The sequence below is a fragment of the Daucus carota genome, chromosome 6 (assembly GCF_001625215.2).
Source record: "Daucus carota subsp. sativus chromosome 6, DH1 v3.0, whole genome shotgun sequence".
Lineage (NCBI taxonomy): Eukaryota > Viridiplantae > Streptophyta > Magnoliopsida > Apiales > Apiaceae > Daucus > Daucus carota.
In genome coordinates this window covers 24,944,585-24,959,638 of record NC_030386.2, presented here as the reverse complement: position 1 = coordinate 24,959,638, position 15,054 = coordinate 24,944,585, and the positions used below count along the sequence as shown (strand labels likewise).

Here is a 15,054-nt window from a genome sequence, read left to right as displayed (position 1 = left end):
TATAACTTTATCTGATTATTTTAAAATATAATATTTTCAATTATTAATCTAAAAATTTAAAATATCATGTCAATAAATCGAAGGAGTGATGCTTTTCTTATTGGGTTCTCCATTTAAAACCTTAATTAATTAAAGTGTGATAAAAAGAAAAAGAAAGAGTAAAGTTGCATGGTTAAACCGTGGAATCTCGCGGAGGCCCAAAGCTGAGAACCACACTCCACAGAGGGCGCGTCTAATAAAAATCATTGGCTCACTCATACTCATGGGTGAATACTTGGTTTGGCTTTTCATCACTAGAAAACAACAAAACGGGTGTCACTGCCCAGTCTTTGCCTTGCCCTTCTTCTTCAGACACAACACAAACACAAACATTTCTATCTCATCATATAATACCACCTGCAATACATATATGTAACTATATCTGTGTGTCACAATTGAAAGAGACACACAAAGTCTCAAAGTCAATATACTCAAGGCCAGTTTCTTGGGATTTTCAATCTTCATTTTTTCTTATAAGGCCTTGTGTTTAAGGGGTTTGCTGATGCAGCAAAGGTGTAACAGATCAAGAATCTATTGTTTCAAGACAGGTGAGTGAAAAAATCATTCCTTTTTATAAGTTCTTTCATTCATTCTTGCACAATCAGTGACTTGGGTCTTTGACTTGTCATAAAGATTCAGTTTAGACTACTCTTTTAATGGCTACATATATGATACTAGCAAATTTTGTGGCATGACTTAGGGCTATAATCAATGGAATATGCAAGTGTTTGTTGTTGGTAATCTTGATATATAAAGATTTGACCTTTGGGATTTCAAGCTGTGCAATGTCAGAGGTCAGATACCAAAGATGGCTTTTTGAGCATACCCACATGAAAGTTTCTTGGATTAAGTATTCAATTAAGCAGAAAGATGAAATCTTGACATACCCACCTCCAGTTTATCCTCTACCTTCATCTCCTTATGGTACTTCTATTGCTTTCCATAAACAACCACCTGCTTCACCTTCATCTTCCCCTAAAATTAATCCTGCTGTTCTTTTCATTATTGTGATTTTAGCTGTCTTGTTTTTTATATCTGGGCTTCTGCATTTGCTAGTTAGATTTTTGACAAAACACCAATCTTCGACATCGTCGCAGTCGGATAGAGTTGAGGTGTCTTCTAGATCAGATGCTCTTGAAAGACAGCTACAACAATTGTTCCATTTACATGACTCGGGTTTGGATCAAGCTTTTATTGATGCTTTGCCTGTGTTTATGTACAAGGAGGTTGTGGGTTCGAAAGAACCGTTTGATTGTGCTGTTTGTTTGTGTGAGTTTACTGATAAGGATAAATTGAGATTGCTTCCGACTTGTAGTCATGCGTTTCATATTAGTTGTATTGATACATGGCTGCTTTCAAACTCGACATGCCCTCTTTGTCGAGGGACACTTTTCAGTCCTGGATTCTCAGTTGAAAATCCAATGTTTGATTTTGATGATCCAAACGATGATGAGTGTCATGGTAATAGAAGATATGCATTATCTTCCAATCAGAAAACTGTTGAAATTGAGGAAATTGCAGTCGAATCTGGCGTTCTACCTGTTAGACTTGGTAAGTTTAGAAAGTTGGATGGGTCGGACAGCGCGGGAGGGGAGACTAGTAGTAGCAATTTAGATGCAAGAAGGTGCTACTCAATGGGTTCATATCAGTATGTGGTTGCTGATACAAGTCTTGAGGTAGCATTGAACAATGTAAGAGATGGTAGTGATGCGAAACTTGTAAAAAGTAAGGAATGCAGCCATAGTTCTTTTCCTGATGGGGACAACAACGGGAAAAAGATTAGTATTGGGACAAAAACCGACAGCTATTCTGTTTCAAAGATATGGCAATGGTCTAAGAAAGGCCAATTTTCAGGTTCTTCAAACACTCAATTGGATTATCCTTCCTCTCTTGATCACGAACTTCCATGGATGAGGAAAACTGAAGGTATATGAAAATTATAATATTTACTTTTTACTGATTAATGATCAGACAGATTATTTAACCAACTGAGCTTCCTGACATTTAAATTTAAATCGTATTTGTGTGTAGCTCACCGCTAGGTCAAACCTTTTATCCATAGTTTAAATAGAACTTACCAACCGGTCTGATTTGTAAAGGTACTTTCAAGTTTAAGTTTTGATATGGTTACATGACAAATATATAGAATGCAATCTTCTTGTTGAGAGAACCTTTAAATCATCATATTGGCTGGTTATATGTGTTAGGGTCCCCCAGATAACTTGAATAATGTGTTTGGGACATAGTCTTGTAGCTTCTGCTGTTGTTAAGTTACACCAACTGCAGAACATGACCTACCAAGAGAGAGCCGCAAGGCTTATATATAAGTGAGCTCAAGTAACAAAAAAAAATAAAACTGTCTCATAGTAGCTGACCAAAGATTCCAAATGTTGTTCTTCAACCGCAATTAGTTAGAGATATTTTTGGCAACAGTTTCTGATCAAACCTAAATAGACATCAAATTTTGAAAATCAAATTCCTCTCATAGATCTGAACCAAGAAATTCTCTTATGTTGTAAAACAAGATTCTTATCATGCGTAGTATTGGCATTAAATTCTTTTTTTGTATGATGGTCGATTGTAAAAAAATATGATATTCGCACTTGATCCGCTTGGGCGTCGAGGCCCTCGACCCTTGTTCCGAGAAGTGTATCCACTGTTTATGATGCTAAATTATATCACGTTAAGAATTCCATGTTGTTAAGTAGGATTAAAAGCTTTCGCAAATCTTGATCTCAAATGTCTAAATAAGCTTTAGGATGGTCAACAACTTCTTTTGCTTGCACATTTCTCCTCAATCTTAGCTTTGCTTTTCATTGTTGATCTCCTTTTTATCTTATTGTTGTTTGTGACCATGCCTTTTGTTATAGTCATATAGTGGGAGCCAAGCACCATGTTTGGCATCTTTTTTTATTGTGGGATCCATGATGACAGTGAGGAAATTTGACCATTTCTACTAATTTTAAATAGTTAGTGTTAGCTTTGATGTGCTCATGATGCCCTCTATCCCTTTTTTTTGACTATATATATACTGTCATGTGTAAATTCCAAGTTCATATAATGATTTTCAAGTTTAATGTGTGGATTTATACCTAGATCTCCACATTGGTTTCAACTTTTAGTAGGGTCAAGATTTACTTACCTAAAAAATATTAAATGATTTGAGATACAATATGTAAAGAATAAAAAAAGGGAAGTATAATAAACCAATTGGTTCCCTATTTCTGCAAGTACACATATGTAAAGCTTTGGGCTTCTGCTAGAACATCTCTGTCATGGCTATGGCTTATTTAAGCAACAGTTTCAATTATTAGTTGTTGGGGAGTTTATGTTATTTGTTTAATAATGTTTTTCTAAACTCAGAAAGATATTAGATTATGAGATGGTTAAATCAGTCTCATAAACATTTCCACAAAAAATGACTAATTGTTTGTTGATATTAGTTTTAGAACCTTAATGAAATTTGTGGTCTTGCTGCTTATGAGTTATATTTTACATTGGTACTTTGACATGCAACCAAGCAATTTAATAATAAAATATTATCAATCAAACACGACTACAATATACGGTTTCTGTATATTTGTATAAAAGTATTGTTTTGGTTCAGCTGAGTATTTTAAAACAGAGTACTAATCAGAGTTCAGCGATATATTCCCAGTTACTCGGATTTAGCTAGAATGGTCTGATATGGATATGTGTGTGGACTCAGTTAGAAATGTCTAAGTATCTATGTATCAGGCTCGGTAGTATTTTGAAAATTTTTATATATTTTTGGTCTAAAATAAATGTATATGTCCGACACAGATACTTTGAAGTAAAATTAAATGTATGAGTAACATAAATTCTAATTATAAAATATTATACGAGTAATAATCTAAAATAAGTGTATATGTCTGATACGGATACTTTGAGATAAAATTAAGAGTACGAGTAACATAGATTTCAATTATGAAATATTATACTGTATTAATAATCTGAATATATAATTTTCAATTAATACTTCATTTAAATAATGTCACTGAATATATGCCTAAAAATATAATTTCTATTCAAAGGGTCCACTATCAAACATGTAAAGGTGATCATCAAAAAAAAATGTTACGTTGGTATTAAAGATATCGGATTCGATGGAGCAGAAAATATTCGAAACTGTAGGTGATACTCGCAAATTTATAACAGAGAGTTCGCTCCCGTAAAATTAACGAACGTTACAAACTTATTCAAAAATATTGACGACTTGCCAGATGAACAAGGGGTACAAATGCTATAAGAGATCTTAAAGACACCTAATTAAACCGCCTCAAATAAAATTACACCTAATTAAAACAGGATCGAATAAAAACTGCGTAGATATTTTGAATTTGGTTTTGATTTCCGAAAATTTTAAAACAGGATACAAATCGAACCGACTGCAATAATATTTTTATTTATTTATTTTATATATTTAAATTATATCTATTATATATTATAATTATGTATATGACTATATATGCGTTCTGTCATTTTCTTATCATCAGTGTCACGTTTTTGAGGCAATAAAGACCGTAAATCTTGATTTTCAAGCATGGATATAGGAATACTGTAAATCATACTGTACAAAAGATGTTGCAAGAATCTGATGAAATTTTAAGTAAGCAATTTAGAACCGCAAGCATCATATTTTCATTAGTGATAACATATTTAGATCATGTTTGATGGGCTTAAAATAAATTACTTATGCTTTAAAGTTGGTTTATGTGGTTTTAAGTTAAATGTGAAAGTTTAGACTTTAAGTTACATGTGAGTGTTTGGGTATTTAAACTTAAAATTAATCATCCTCTCCCTCTCCCCCCTCTCTCCCTCTCCTCTCTCTCTCTCTCTCCCCAGTACAATTACCTCAGCACAAATCAATATCCGATTTTCAACCTATTGTTCTAAAACCCCGCAAGTGAGAAATCCTCTCTCCCTCCCTCCTCTCTCAATTTCTCTGATGAAAACTATGATATGTATAGTCATCAACGCATCACTAGAAATGGTGTCCGAGTCAACGGAGGTTATGAGTCCGAATGCTCACAGCTGTCAAAGCTCATATCTACAGAAATACAATTAAAAACAAGAAAAACAGGTGCGATCTTTCCAATATATAAAATTTCATGATTATGGTTGTGTGATTATTTATGAATTCACGGTATATATTATTATAGTTTGGCTCATCACTCATTTTTCATGATTAAGTATATTGATGTAATGTGCTTGAATCTTTTAGTGTATGTGTTGTTTTGTATCCTCTTTTGTCATTTTTTATTCTGTTTTGTCTGAATTGGAGGAGATTGGGTATATGTAACCATTTTTATATTATATGATTAGTTACTTTTTGATTCTCGATTCTTTTCGATTCTTAGTTTTCGCTAGTGTCCATGATGAATGTTTGTAGTTTTCCGGTTCTTGCACGGTGACGACGGAGGTGGTGTAGTGGCGACCTAATTAGCGGGTGTTTTGATATTAGATTATTCTGATTGACTTAGTTTGTTGCATTATTTTAGTTTAGATTTGAAAATTTGGCTTTATTTGATTTTAATAGTAGTAAATGTTAATCTTAATTTCAGTTTTGTAAATGGCAAGTTGACTCTTTTAATTTATTTGGTTTTGAAATTTGAATTTTCTCTTCATGCTTTAATTTCAACTTTTATGTATTCATTAGAAGATTAATTAAAATATTCGGATTTTGAATCTGGTAAATGAATGCATTTAAATCTATTTGCACCATTTATGGGTGATTTGAATTTTGAATCTTGTAAATGAATGCATTTAAATTTATGTACCATATATGGGTGGCCATGATTGATGGCGTAAATTCTTGGCCTAGTAGGGGCAATTTGGTGCCACTTTGTTGGCTTATTTATTATATTTAACTTGTTATCTAAAATTTAAATATCATTTTGAATATCAAAGTTATATTTTTATATTTATATTTTAGTTCTTATTAATTATTTAATTATATTCTTAGTAATTATTCAGCTTGTTATATATCTAGCCAAAGGGTCTCCCTTTGGTTAGATATATTTTGTTTTTATATTTATCTTCTATTTTTGACAGATTATTTTATATTTATTATTTCATCCAACTACTTTTTTTGACGAACTATACTATTTTAATAATTAATTTATAATTACTTTTCATGTTATTAATGGATTGTTTTTGTCTCAGGTAGCATGATCATACAAGATGGGACGTTTCTCTTTTCGGACATTAAGTATTATTGTCTAAACTTCCGGAGACATTTTCATGTCTTTCGGTTAGATAATAAGCTTTTTGAATGAAAGAAACTCCTCGGAGTATTGTTGTATCTCGTTGCGGGCAAGTGCATTTCAGTCAAAAAAAAAAAAAAAAAAAAACTTAAAATTAATCATAATTTACGGAAAGAATGAAAAAACAAAAAGCTAAAAAAAAGTAATACTTGTGGTTTTTGGGCCGTTTTGGACTTTACGTTAGGTTGTGTGCATAGCAACTTAAAACTCTCATAAGGTGGTTTTTGTTTTGGAAAATGTTAAGGACCCCAAATATTTATCCCAAATTTTTTTTCCAAATGACGTGGCGAAATTTCATTGGTTGCATTCATTCTCATAATAATGAGGCCCCCCTGCAGATTCATCAATCACCCAATCAAATTTCGCCACTTATTATCCACGTCATTTGGTAACAAATTTCGGGAAAAAAATTTGGGGTCTCTAGCATTGTCCTTTTGTTTTTGCCAAACATGCTCTTAGTTAGGCCCGTTCTGGCTAGCTTCCACAGTCCCAAGTATTTATAATATGTTTCTACTTATATTTCTTTTTGTAATAGTGGTAACTGGCTTATATATTTTGAAGTAATTTGTAGTTTACTCGCACAAAGTGTATCCACTGTCCACCACTGGTGTACCACGTCGCAGATATACATCGTAAACTTACCCTGACATTCGAGAGTTTATCGGACGTTTCACGGTTTGAAAACTGAACCGCACCACATCGAATTTTAAAATATTTTTTTTCATTCATGAAATCCGAAGGTATTTGATTGGGATGGTTTGAAATCTATTAAAATCTTGAGGTATTCAATTGAGATATTAAATTATGCTACAAAATCTGGTGGTATTCAATTGAGAATTTAAATTATGCTTTAAAATCTGATGGTATTCAATTGGGATTGTTTAAAATCCATTAAAATCTGATGGTATTCAAATGCTGATGTCAAATGCTGATGGATTTTTTGGATTTCATAAAATGATGGATTTTGTGGCATTTTTCAGTGTATTTTAAGTTTTTTGAAATCCCACCAAAATCAATGTGATTTTGAAGCATTGTGCTTAAATCTTATAAACTCTGCGACATTTTATCAAGAATCCTCACAAAATCAAAATCACATGCAATCCATTAAAATCCACAGACTAAAAACAATCCATTAAAATCCCAATCGAATACACCCCCGATAGTTATATCTATTTTTTTGTTTTAAAAATTCTTGTTTATAACACATATGAAATATTTCTAAATTGAAATGATATAATCTTCAAAATTGGCCTTTAAATAATGAATAGTAAATCACAGGGCCGACCTTAGAAATATGGGTGCCCTAGACGAATTTTGAAAATGATGCCCATATATTTCAAGATCGTAAATGAAAATTTTACGTACATTCAAATCAATATACAATGATATAATAAGAATATATTTTAAGATTAACAACACAATCAATTCAAATACATGTAAATATATAAATGCATCAACTTATCATTATATATTACATGTGTATGGATTTTTTTGGTGTCTCTAGGATAGCGGTGACCTAGACGTTCGCCTTGGTCGCTACCCAAGGATCGATCCTGGTAAATCACCTCGCGTGAAGCCCGCGAGAGTTGGATCAGCTGGTTAAAGAGGGGGCTTGTATCCTCTTGGTCACATGTTTGAATCCCGAAGAGAGGAGAATTTGTGGTTATGCTTCCTGAGAGCTTGTCGCTTAAGAGTAGTTTAATTGGTTCATGTAGTTTACAGACTATTGCGTGAGCTCGTGAGTTTATTTGGTGCGCTCCCGAAAGGTAGCGGCTAGGAGTCCTACGTTAATTAAAAAAAATCACCTTGTGTGAAATGTCGAACTGTATATTTAGTTCAGATTTTAATACCTATAAAGTAATACTAATATATAAATTTAATAGGTTGTAAATTATTTTGATTCTACGAAGAGTCTATTCAAATAAAATTTTGTAGAATTGACATAGAATATGTTGGATTTACACATAATTTCATTTAAATTTTATAAATTTTAAAGAGATTCTCAAAATCACAAAATACATTAGCAAATTCATTATAATCAATCATTTTATGAACTACAAACAAAAATCCGTCATAAAATTAGGTGGTTGTTTGGAATGAAGAAGCAACCACTTCTTTTAAGGATAAATGTGCTTCTGAAGTCTGAGGTTGGTTTGGCTAGAAAAGTTGGAGCGCTTTTTTCTCAATTCCAAAGCCAGAAGTGAGAAGCTTCAATTCTTTACTTCTCTGCTGTGCTTCTCACTTTTTTTCGTCAGAAAATCCGGACTCTCTCTCTCGTGGTTGTCTTCCTCCCCTTATACTGCCTCACTACATTATTTTAAATTCTGAAATAAATGAAAAAAATACTTTTCAATTTCATTTAGCTTGTTACCAAATTATTTTAATTACTTTGTATTTCGATTATTTTGCGTCAAAGTTTAATTATTTTGTATCAAGTTTTATTACTTTTAAAATATATTTCAATTATTTTGTATTTTAATTTGTAACCAAGTTTTATTTATTATCAATAACAATTTTTTAAAAAAATATATCTTATAATACCAAACACCGCACAAACTTATAAGTCAGATTATCCAAACACTCAAAAAACTTATAAGTTAAAGTTACCAAACACTTTAAAAACTTAAAAGTTTTACTCCTACTTCTCACTTCTACTCCACTTTTTTATTTTAAGCAAGAAGTCACTTCTTTTAAGCTTGTCCAAACAGACCCTAGATTTCAAAATATTTTATAAAATCCTAACTAAATACCCGGAGGATAATTCAAAATTTAGGCGATATATCTCAAAAGTTTAAAATATCTACAAGATTTCAGTGAATCTTTTAAAACCCAACACATCAATAACCAAGAAAAATAATGGGACTGTGTATTTAATTGTACCAATGACCATTATATATACATACACTAATTGTTACTATTATCACCCATATCTCCCCCAAGATTATTTGAAAAACCCATATCATTTATCTTTAATCCTAATGGCTTCCAGAAGCAATTTTTTTGCTATTGTAATATTGTTGTTGTTGAGTTTAAACTTGTTTTTTACCTTGTTGCAGGCAGACCCATAATGGATCAATTTTATAACAAATACTCCCCTTCCAGCAGCACTACTTTTGAGAAAATTAATACTTTGTGGACTAGAATTAAAAAATTTTCTCCAAGTCCGGGCATAGGACATCCTTATATGTGGGCTGGTAGTAAAAATTCTTCGTCAAGTACGGGGATTGGACATCCTTATTTGTGGGCTAGTATTAAAAATTCTTCACCAAATTCGGGGATTTGACATCCTTGTGGATCATTGACATCACTGATACATCATTTATACGAAATCGAGGAATACTTATTTACTTCATGAGTTTATGGATTTTAGACTTTTCATTGTTATGATCCTTTGTTTTCGAAATCTGTATCTTTTCTTATTACGTCATTAAATATAATAAGAAATTATGCACTTTTATTGTTCTAACAATTTTTTGTTGAATTTTTAATTTAATTAGCATAATTTTTGCCAGTTTTACATGAGATGAGGTTTGATGTATAATGAAACATGAAATAGATACACGAAAGTCTATATAAATTATACTAAGTAAGTGTAACAAAAATACAAAAACAATGTTATTCATATTCAATGGTTTTCTCCACTTTGTAGCCAGTACTCTATCAATTAAACCGACAAAACTAACCACCCATTTTGAGTTTTGACAAATCTTTCAAAAATTCATGCTAGCGAATACGGGAAAAACCAAAATTTTATAATAATTCAATTATGTTCGTCCTTAGCAATGACGAATAGTTTGAAAATTTTATTTTACGGTTCATTTGCCGTTCTCCCAACTGAAAATACTTATTAAAAAGTAATCATATTGTTCGCCTGTGACAAGGGCGTACACAATACATATACTTTTTCTTAAGAAATCTTTATATTTAAAAATTACATGTACAATTCAACGCTTATATTTTTTTTATATCGAATATAATTTCAACAGTTGTATATTTTTTATTTATACCACTATAATCATTTCATTTCTTCTTATGATTCGGAAAATAGAATAGTGCATTCTTTATACTTATATTTTGGACTTCACAACACTTGTGTACTTTAAAAATCTACGATTATAATAATGCTCTTCAAGATTCCCCTAATTTTGTATATTTCTATCAAATGTTGTTAACGGCTTTAGGTTTAAATACGAATAAACGATATCAATAATAGCATTATTGAAAGTACAATAGTGTAGTCTTGTAAAGTCCAAAGTGCAGTTACACAACGTGCACTTCAAATGTTATCTGTTTACATTTTAACCCAACGCTAGTGCTGAGCATTCGGTCGGTTCGGTTCAAAACCAAACCGAACCGAAAAAACCGAAAACCGAATTGAGTTTTTTCCTGAAACCGAACTGAACCGAATTACCATTCTAAACCGAACCGAACCAACCGAATTATTTCGGTTCGGTTTCGGTTTAGAAAACCGAAATTTCTAAACACCTTGTAAATGGCAATTTGTAATCAAAAATCACAATCAACCAAACTACACTTCATTCATACACCACTAAAAATAGCAAATTAAAGTCTAGACGTTTAAAGTTTATATTGAAACACACAAGACAAGTAGTTTCAATCTGCGGCTGCACCGAGAAATTTCTCCGGCCTTTGCACTTCTGCAGATGTGTGAACCAAATATTGGTTAGATGACATAGCATACCAAGATCAGATACGAAAACAAACACTTCTGTGGTAGCGTTGCTTGGTGGTGTTAGATTCGTGGTATTGGACTTCTGGTCAGGAGAGGCGCTGTGCGGCTTAAAAGAGTTCGGGTTACTCGGCAGGACACCTAAACGTAATGTATGTATATGAAATATATGTATTTTTTTATATTTAACAAAAGTTCGGTTATTTCGGTTTGAACCGATATTTAATATCAAAAACCGAATCGAACCGAAATTATTTTCGGTTTAAACCGAAAAACCGAATTAACCGAAATTTTGAAAAAAAATAAAATCGAACCGAACCGAAATTATACGGTTCGGTTTTTCGGGTTCGGTTCGGTTTTGCTCACCCCTACCCAACGCCATCACCAATACTTATGTAAACTAGATAAAATCTTGAAAAGAAGTATTGCAAGTGTAGATTTTTGAATTTCAATATTACAAGTGATGTAAAACCCCAAATATATGTACACAAAGTGTATTTTTCTCTTTGAAAAAATAAAATAATTATTGTCATCATCTGTCAATACAATTGGCGGTATATGGATATGAGGAGCAGGCTTGCAAATGATGTAGAGTCTGAAAACTTCTTAATGAGGAACCGGATGAGGGTGTATGAAAATGGAGTGGAGGTGTATAAAAAGAAAGAAAGTTCTGGAACTGGCAGCAAAAAAGGAGGATAAGAAGTTGAAGTTCGCGGCAAAGCTGCTACTGCTAAAGAACCGAGAAACAGGAAAGGATAAAGATTGGGTACTAACTAGAGATGGGTATCACACTGAACGTGATTATGGAGTGAATCAGCCTTTAAAAAGGTATTATTATGAGAAAGATATGAACATAAATCATGCTTATATTCAAAGAAAGATTATGGAAAAGCAGTGGTTGGTCATGTTGCTAGAAATTTTTTTACAATACGAGATGAAAGTGAAAAGTATTCAGAACCAGGATGATGTTGAATATGAAAAGCATCTCCAATGATTACATGCAAAAGAACTATGCATTGAAATGGAGGAAAATGCTAGTAAAGACCACAAAAATTAAAACACTGTTACAAAGAGGATGAAGAGTGAGACAAGGAGTCTCGAGCCGTCGACCTTACTCAGTTTCAATATGTTTGTTTATGTGTTTTAAGTAATATTATTTTTGCATTTATTTTGAACTTATTGTAACCTTTTATGTTGTATTTAAATAAAAGTATGTTTTATTTGGTTTATGATGCAACTGGCAATGAACCTATAATTAGAGCTGAACAAACAATAAAGTAAAAAAAGCTAGACAAATAGTATCCTTGCAATAATTCAAAGTTTGTAGTGTCACAACACTCATGAAAAAAAAATTCTCTCTTTCTCTTCCTCTCGTTTATAACAAAAAAAGTCTCATTTCTCTCTTTCATTTCAAAAGTATCCAGGAAGGGACTCTCTGAGAACATGTGAAATATGAAAAGTGGAAACTCATGGTTGTCTGTTTCCTATCTAACAGTAATAAAGTAGTGGTACGGTTATCATTTTCCATTTCATCTACCCGTTGTTGCATGCATTGTTATAATCAAGGATCATTTATTTTTGATGATCTGCAATACCAAAATACTATTACTGTCAATATTAGGATATAATATTTCCTGGATACAGTAAAAAAATTATCCACTGCTCACTCGGTTCCTCCACTTTCTCAAGGTTACTTTCACTTGTAAAATATTTATACTGAATTTCAATGAATGAGAGTAACTGCCAACACAATTCACCTCAGTAAAGAAGATGAGATGATACAACTTGACATTCCTGAAGACTTATAAACAAATATCGGGGGTTTCTAACTTCTTGTTATAATAGTAGTAGTCATTTGAGCGTCTCCAAAAACCTCCTATTAATTCTTAAATATAATATAAAATATATGACTCTTAAGAAGTTAGTACACATTTAAGAGAGATTAATAACAATATGAGTAACCCATATAATTTTACCGCGATCAGATATTCTGATTACTGCTCTTAGGATCTGCATGGTTGAGAGCCTTGATGATAATAGCTTCACGCCTCCCGTCGAGTTCTTGATGACATTTGGTTTCTTACATGGTGGGAGTCGGGGAACGAAAACATGGCTATAAGCCCATGTTTTAACCAAACCAAACCAAACCAAATATACCCAGTATATCCCGCTTAGAGCATGGTCTAGTGAGGGTAAAATGTCTGCAGACGATGCCCTTATTCTCAAAGAGTAAGGAGGCTATTTCCGTGAAGACCCCCGACTTAGTGCAAGATAAAATATTGTGTGACATCCGTGAAAATAGTACCTTCGCCCATGATTTTATTACATGAGACTTACATGTGTCGCGAAATCCTCCGCCAATTGAATGATTTGAACCCTTTTCCTCAAATCCAAAATTGACGTTAGCGCAGATCCTATTTTCTGGAGGATCGAAACAAGAATTTCAATTCACAAGATACCCACAATCATTATACAAAATCTTGGTCATCTTTCTCTGAATTTTACAGCATAACGAATGGAAATTAGTAGGGGTGTAGGTTTGACCGTGTCTCTAAAAATTCGACAAATGTAATCAAAGAGAATATCGATTTCATTGGAGCTGAGATTTTTATAAATGTCTATAATTTTTATTTTTATAGATTTTTATATATTTTGATTAAAAATTGTGTATGCTTTAAAATAGTCTCATTTATTCCTTTTTTTTAAGTGACAAAAATAAGCACGAAGAAAATCGACAAATTTTTGGAAAAATAGTTGCCCAATGGGCTTGGATTAAGGATTCTAGGGATTGGACATGCCAATGTTGATCACCAACAGGACGAAACATATGTGCATCCTTAACATAGAGTTGAGGGATACTTCGTTTATCTTTCATTATTCGATTACTGAATGTAATAAGAAACTTATATGCACTTCAGTTATTCTGATAAATTTTATCTGAATTTTTAATTTGCCTAGTAGTTTTATTTTACCAATATTGCATCAGACAAGTTTCGATACGAAAATGGACAATAGAAAACACAAGAATCAGATGTTGCTAGTATATGAAATTTGACACTCCAACTCTCTGAGAACATGGGGGACTATCAACAGATATGAAGCTGCTTCCTATTTGGCTCATGTCTGTCGACAGTAGTATAACACTCCCTCCGTTCAATTTATTTTTATATAATTATTTTCATTAGGGGTCATTTGACAGATCTGAATCTAAAATATCTTAATGGTTAATATATCTGAAACATATGAAAGAATAAGTTATCTGAAAGATGAATGAATAATATCATCTGATATATGCATATTTCGGAAATCTGAACAAATTTATATTTTATCCTCATAAATAAATAATAATTATAAAATATTAATATGTTTTATTTTAAATTTATGCAATAAAATAAAAAGTATTACCAAATAATGTGATTTTTATTTTTGTTTATGCAAAATCTTATTTAATTATTTGAATTAAAATTTTATGCAAAATAAAATTGAATAGAACACATGCTCAATCTAGCTATTTAAATATAAAAAAAATAATATAATGAAAATAAAAGGGATCTTTTCAAAAATACGCATCTGTAAAATTATTTTTTTAAAAATACTACCATCTTTTTCATTGTTTTTAAAAATACCTTTTCATAATTTTTTTTTTTCAAAAATACGATTTGCAACTTTTGCAACCTCATTTGCAACCTTGGGCGGCACAGCCGTAAAAGTTGCAAATGAGGTTGCAAATGAGTTTGCAAAAGTTGCAAATGAGGTTGCAAAAGTTGCAAATAAAAATGGAAAGTTGCAACTGTTGCAACTGCAATTGCAACTAGTTCAACTGAAAACTGTAAGTTGCAAAAGTTGCAAATGAGGTTGCAAAAGTTGCAAATGAGGTTGCAACTAAATGCAACTGAAAACTATATATAGTTGTAAATGAGGTTGCAAAAGTTGCAAATGAGGTTGCAACTGCAGTTGCAACTTTTGCAACTTCATTTGCAACCTCAGTTGCAACTAAATGCAACTGAAAACTGTAAGTAACAACAGATGTATGGTGTG

At 32.1% G+C, this 15,054-nt stretch overlaps 1 protein-coding gene across 2 annotated transcripts; it reads left to right on the top strand.

The window, feature by feature from the left end:
* The first annotated feature begins 252 nt into the window (after positions 1-252).
* LOC108226440 (RING-H2 finger protein ATL46) lies at positions 253-6,364 on the top strand. Of its 2 annotated transcripts, none has more exons than XR_010284635.1 (2): positions 253-5,143; positions 6,226-6,364. XR_010284635.1 is itself a non-coding variant. In XM_017401402.2 (2 exons), the coding sequence occupies exon 2, from the start codon at positions 825-827 to the stop codon at positions 1,971-1,973; it is 1,149 nt and encodes a 382-aa protein (XP_017256891.2). In that variant the 5' UTR covers positions 253-587; positions 740-824; the 3' UTR covers positions 1,974-2,203. The 2 variants fall into 2 exon arrangements, 1 of the variants encoding a protein (XP_017256891.2); XM_017401402.2 differs by lacking the exon at positions 6,226-6,364 and having other exon boundaries at positions 253-587; positions 740-2,203.
* Positions 6,365-15,054: the final 8,690 nt, after the last annotated feature.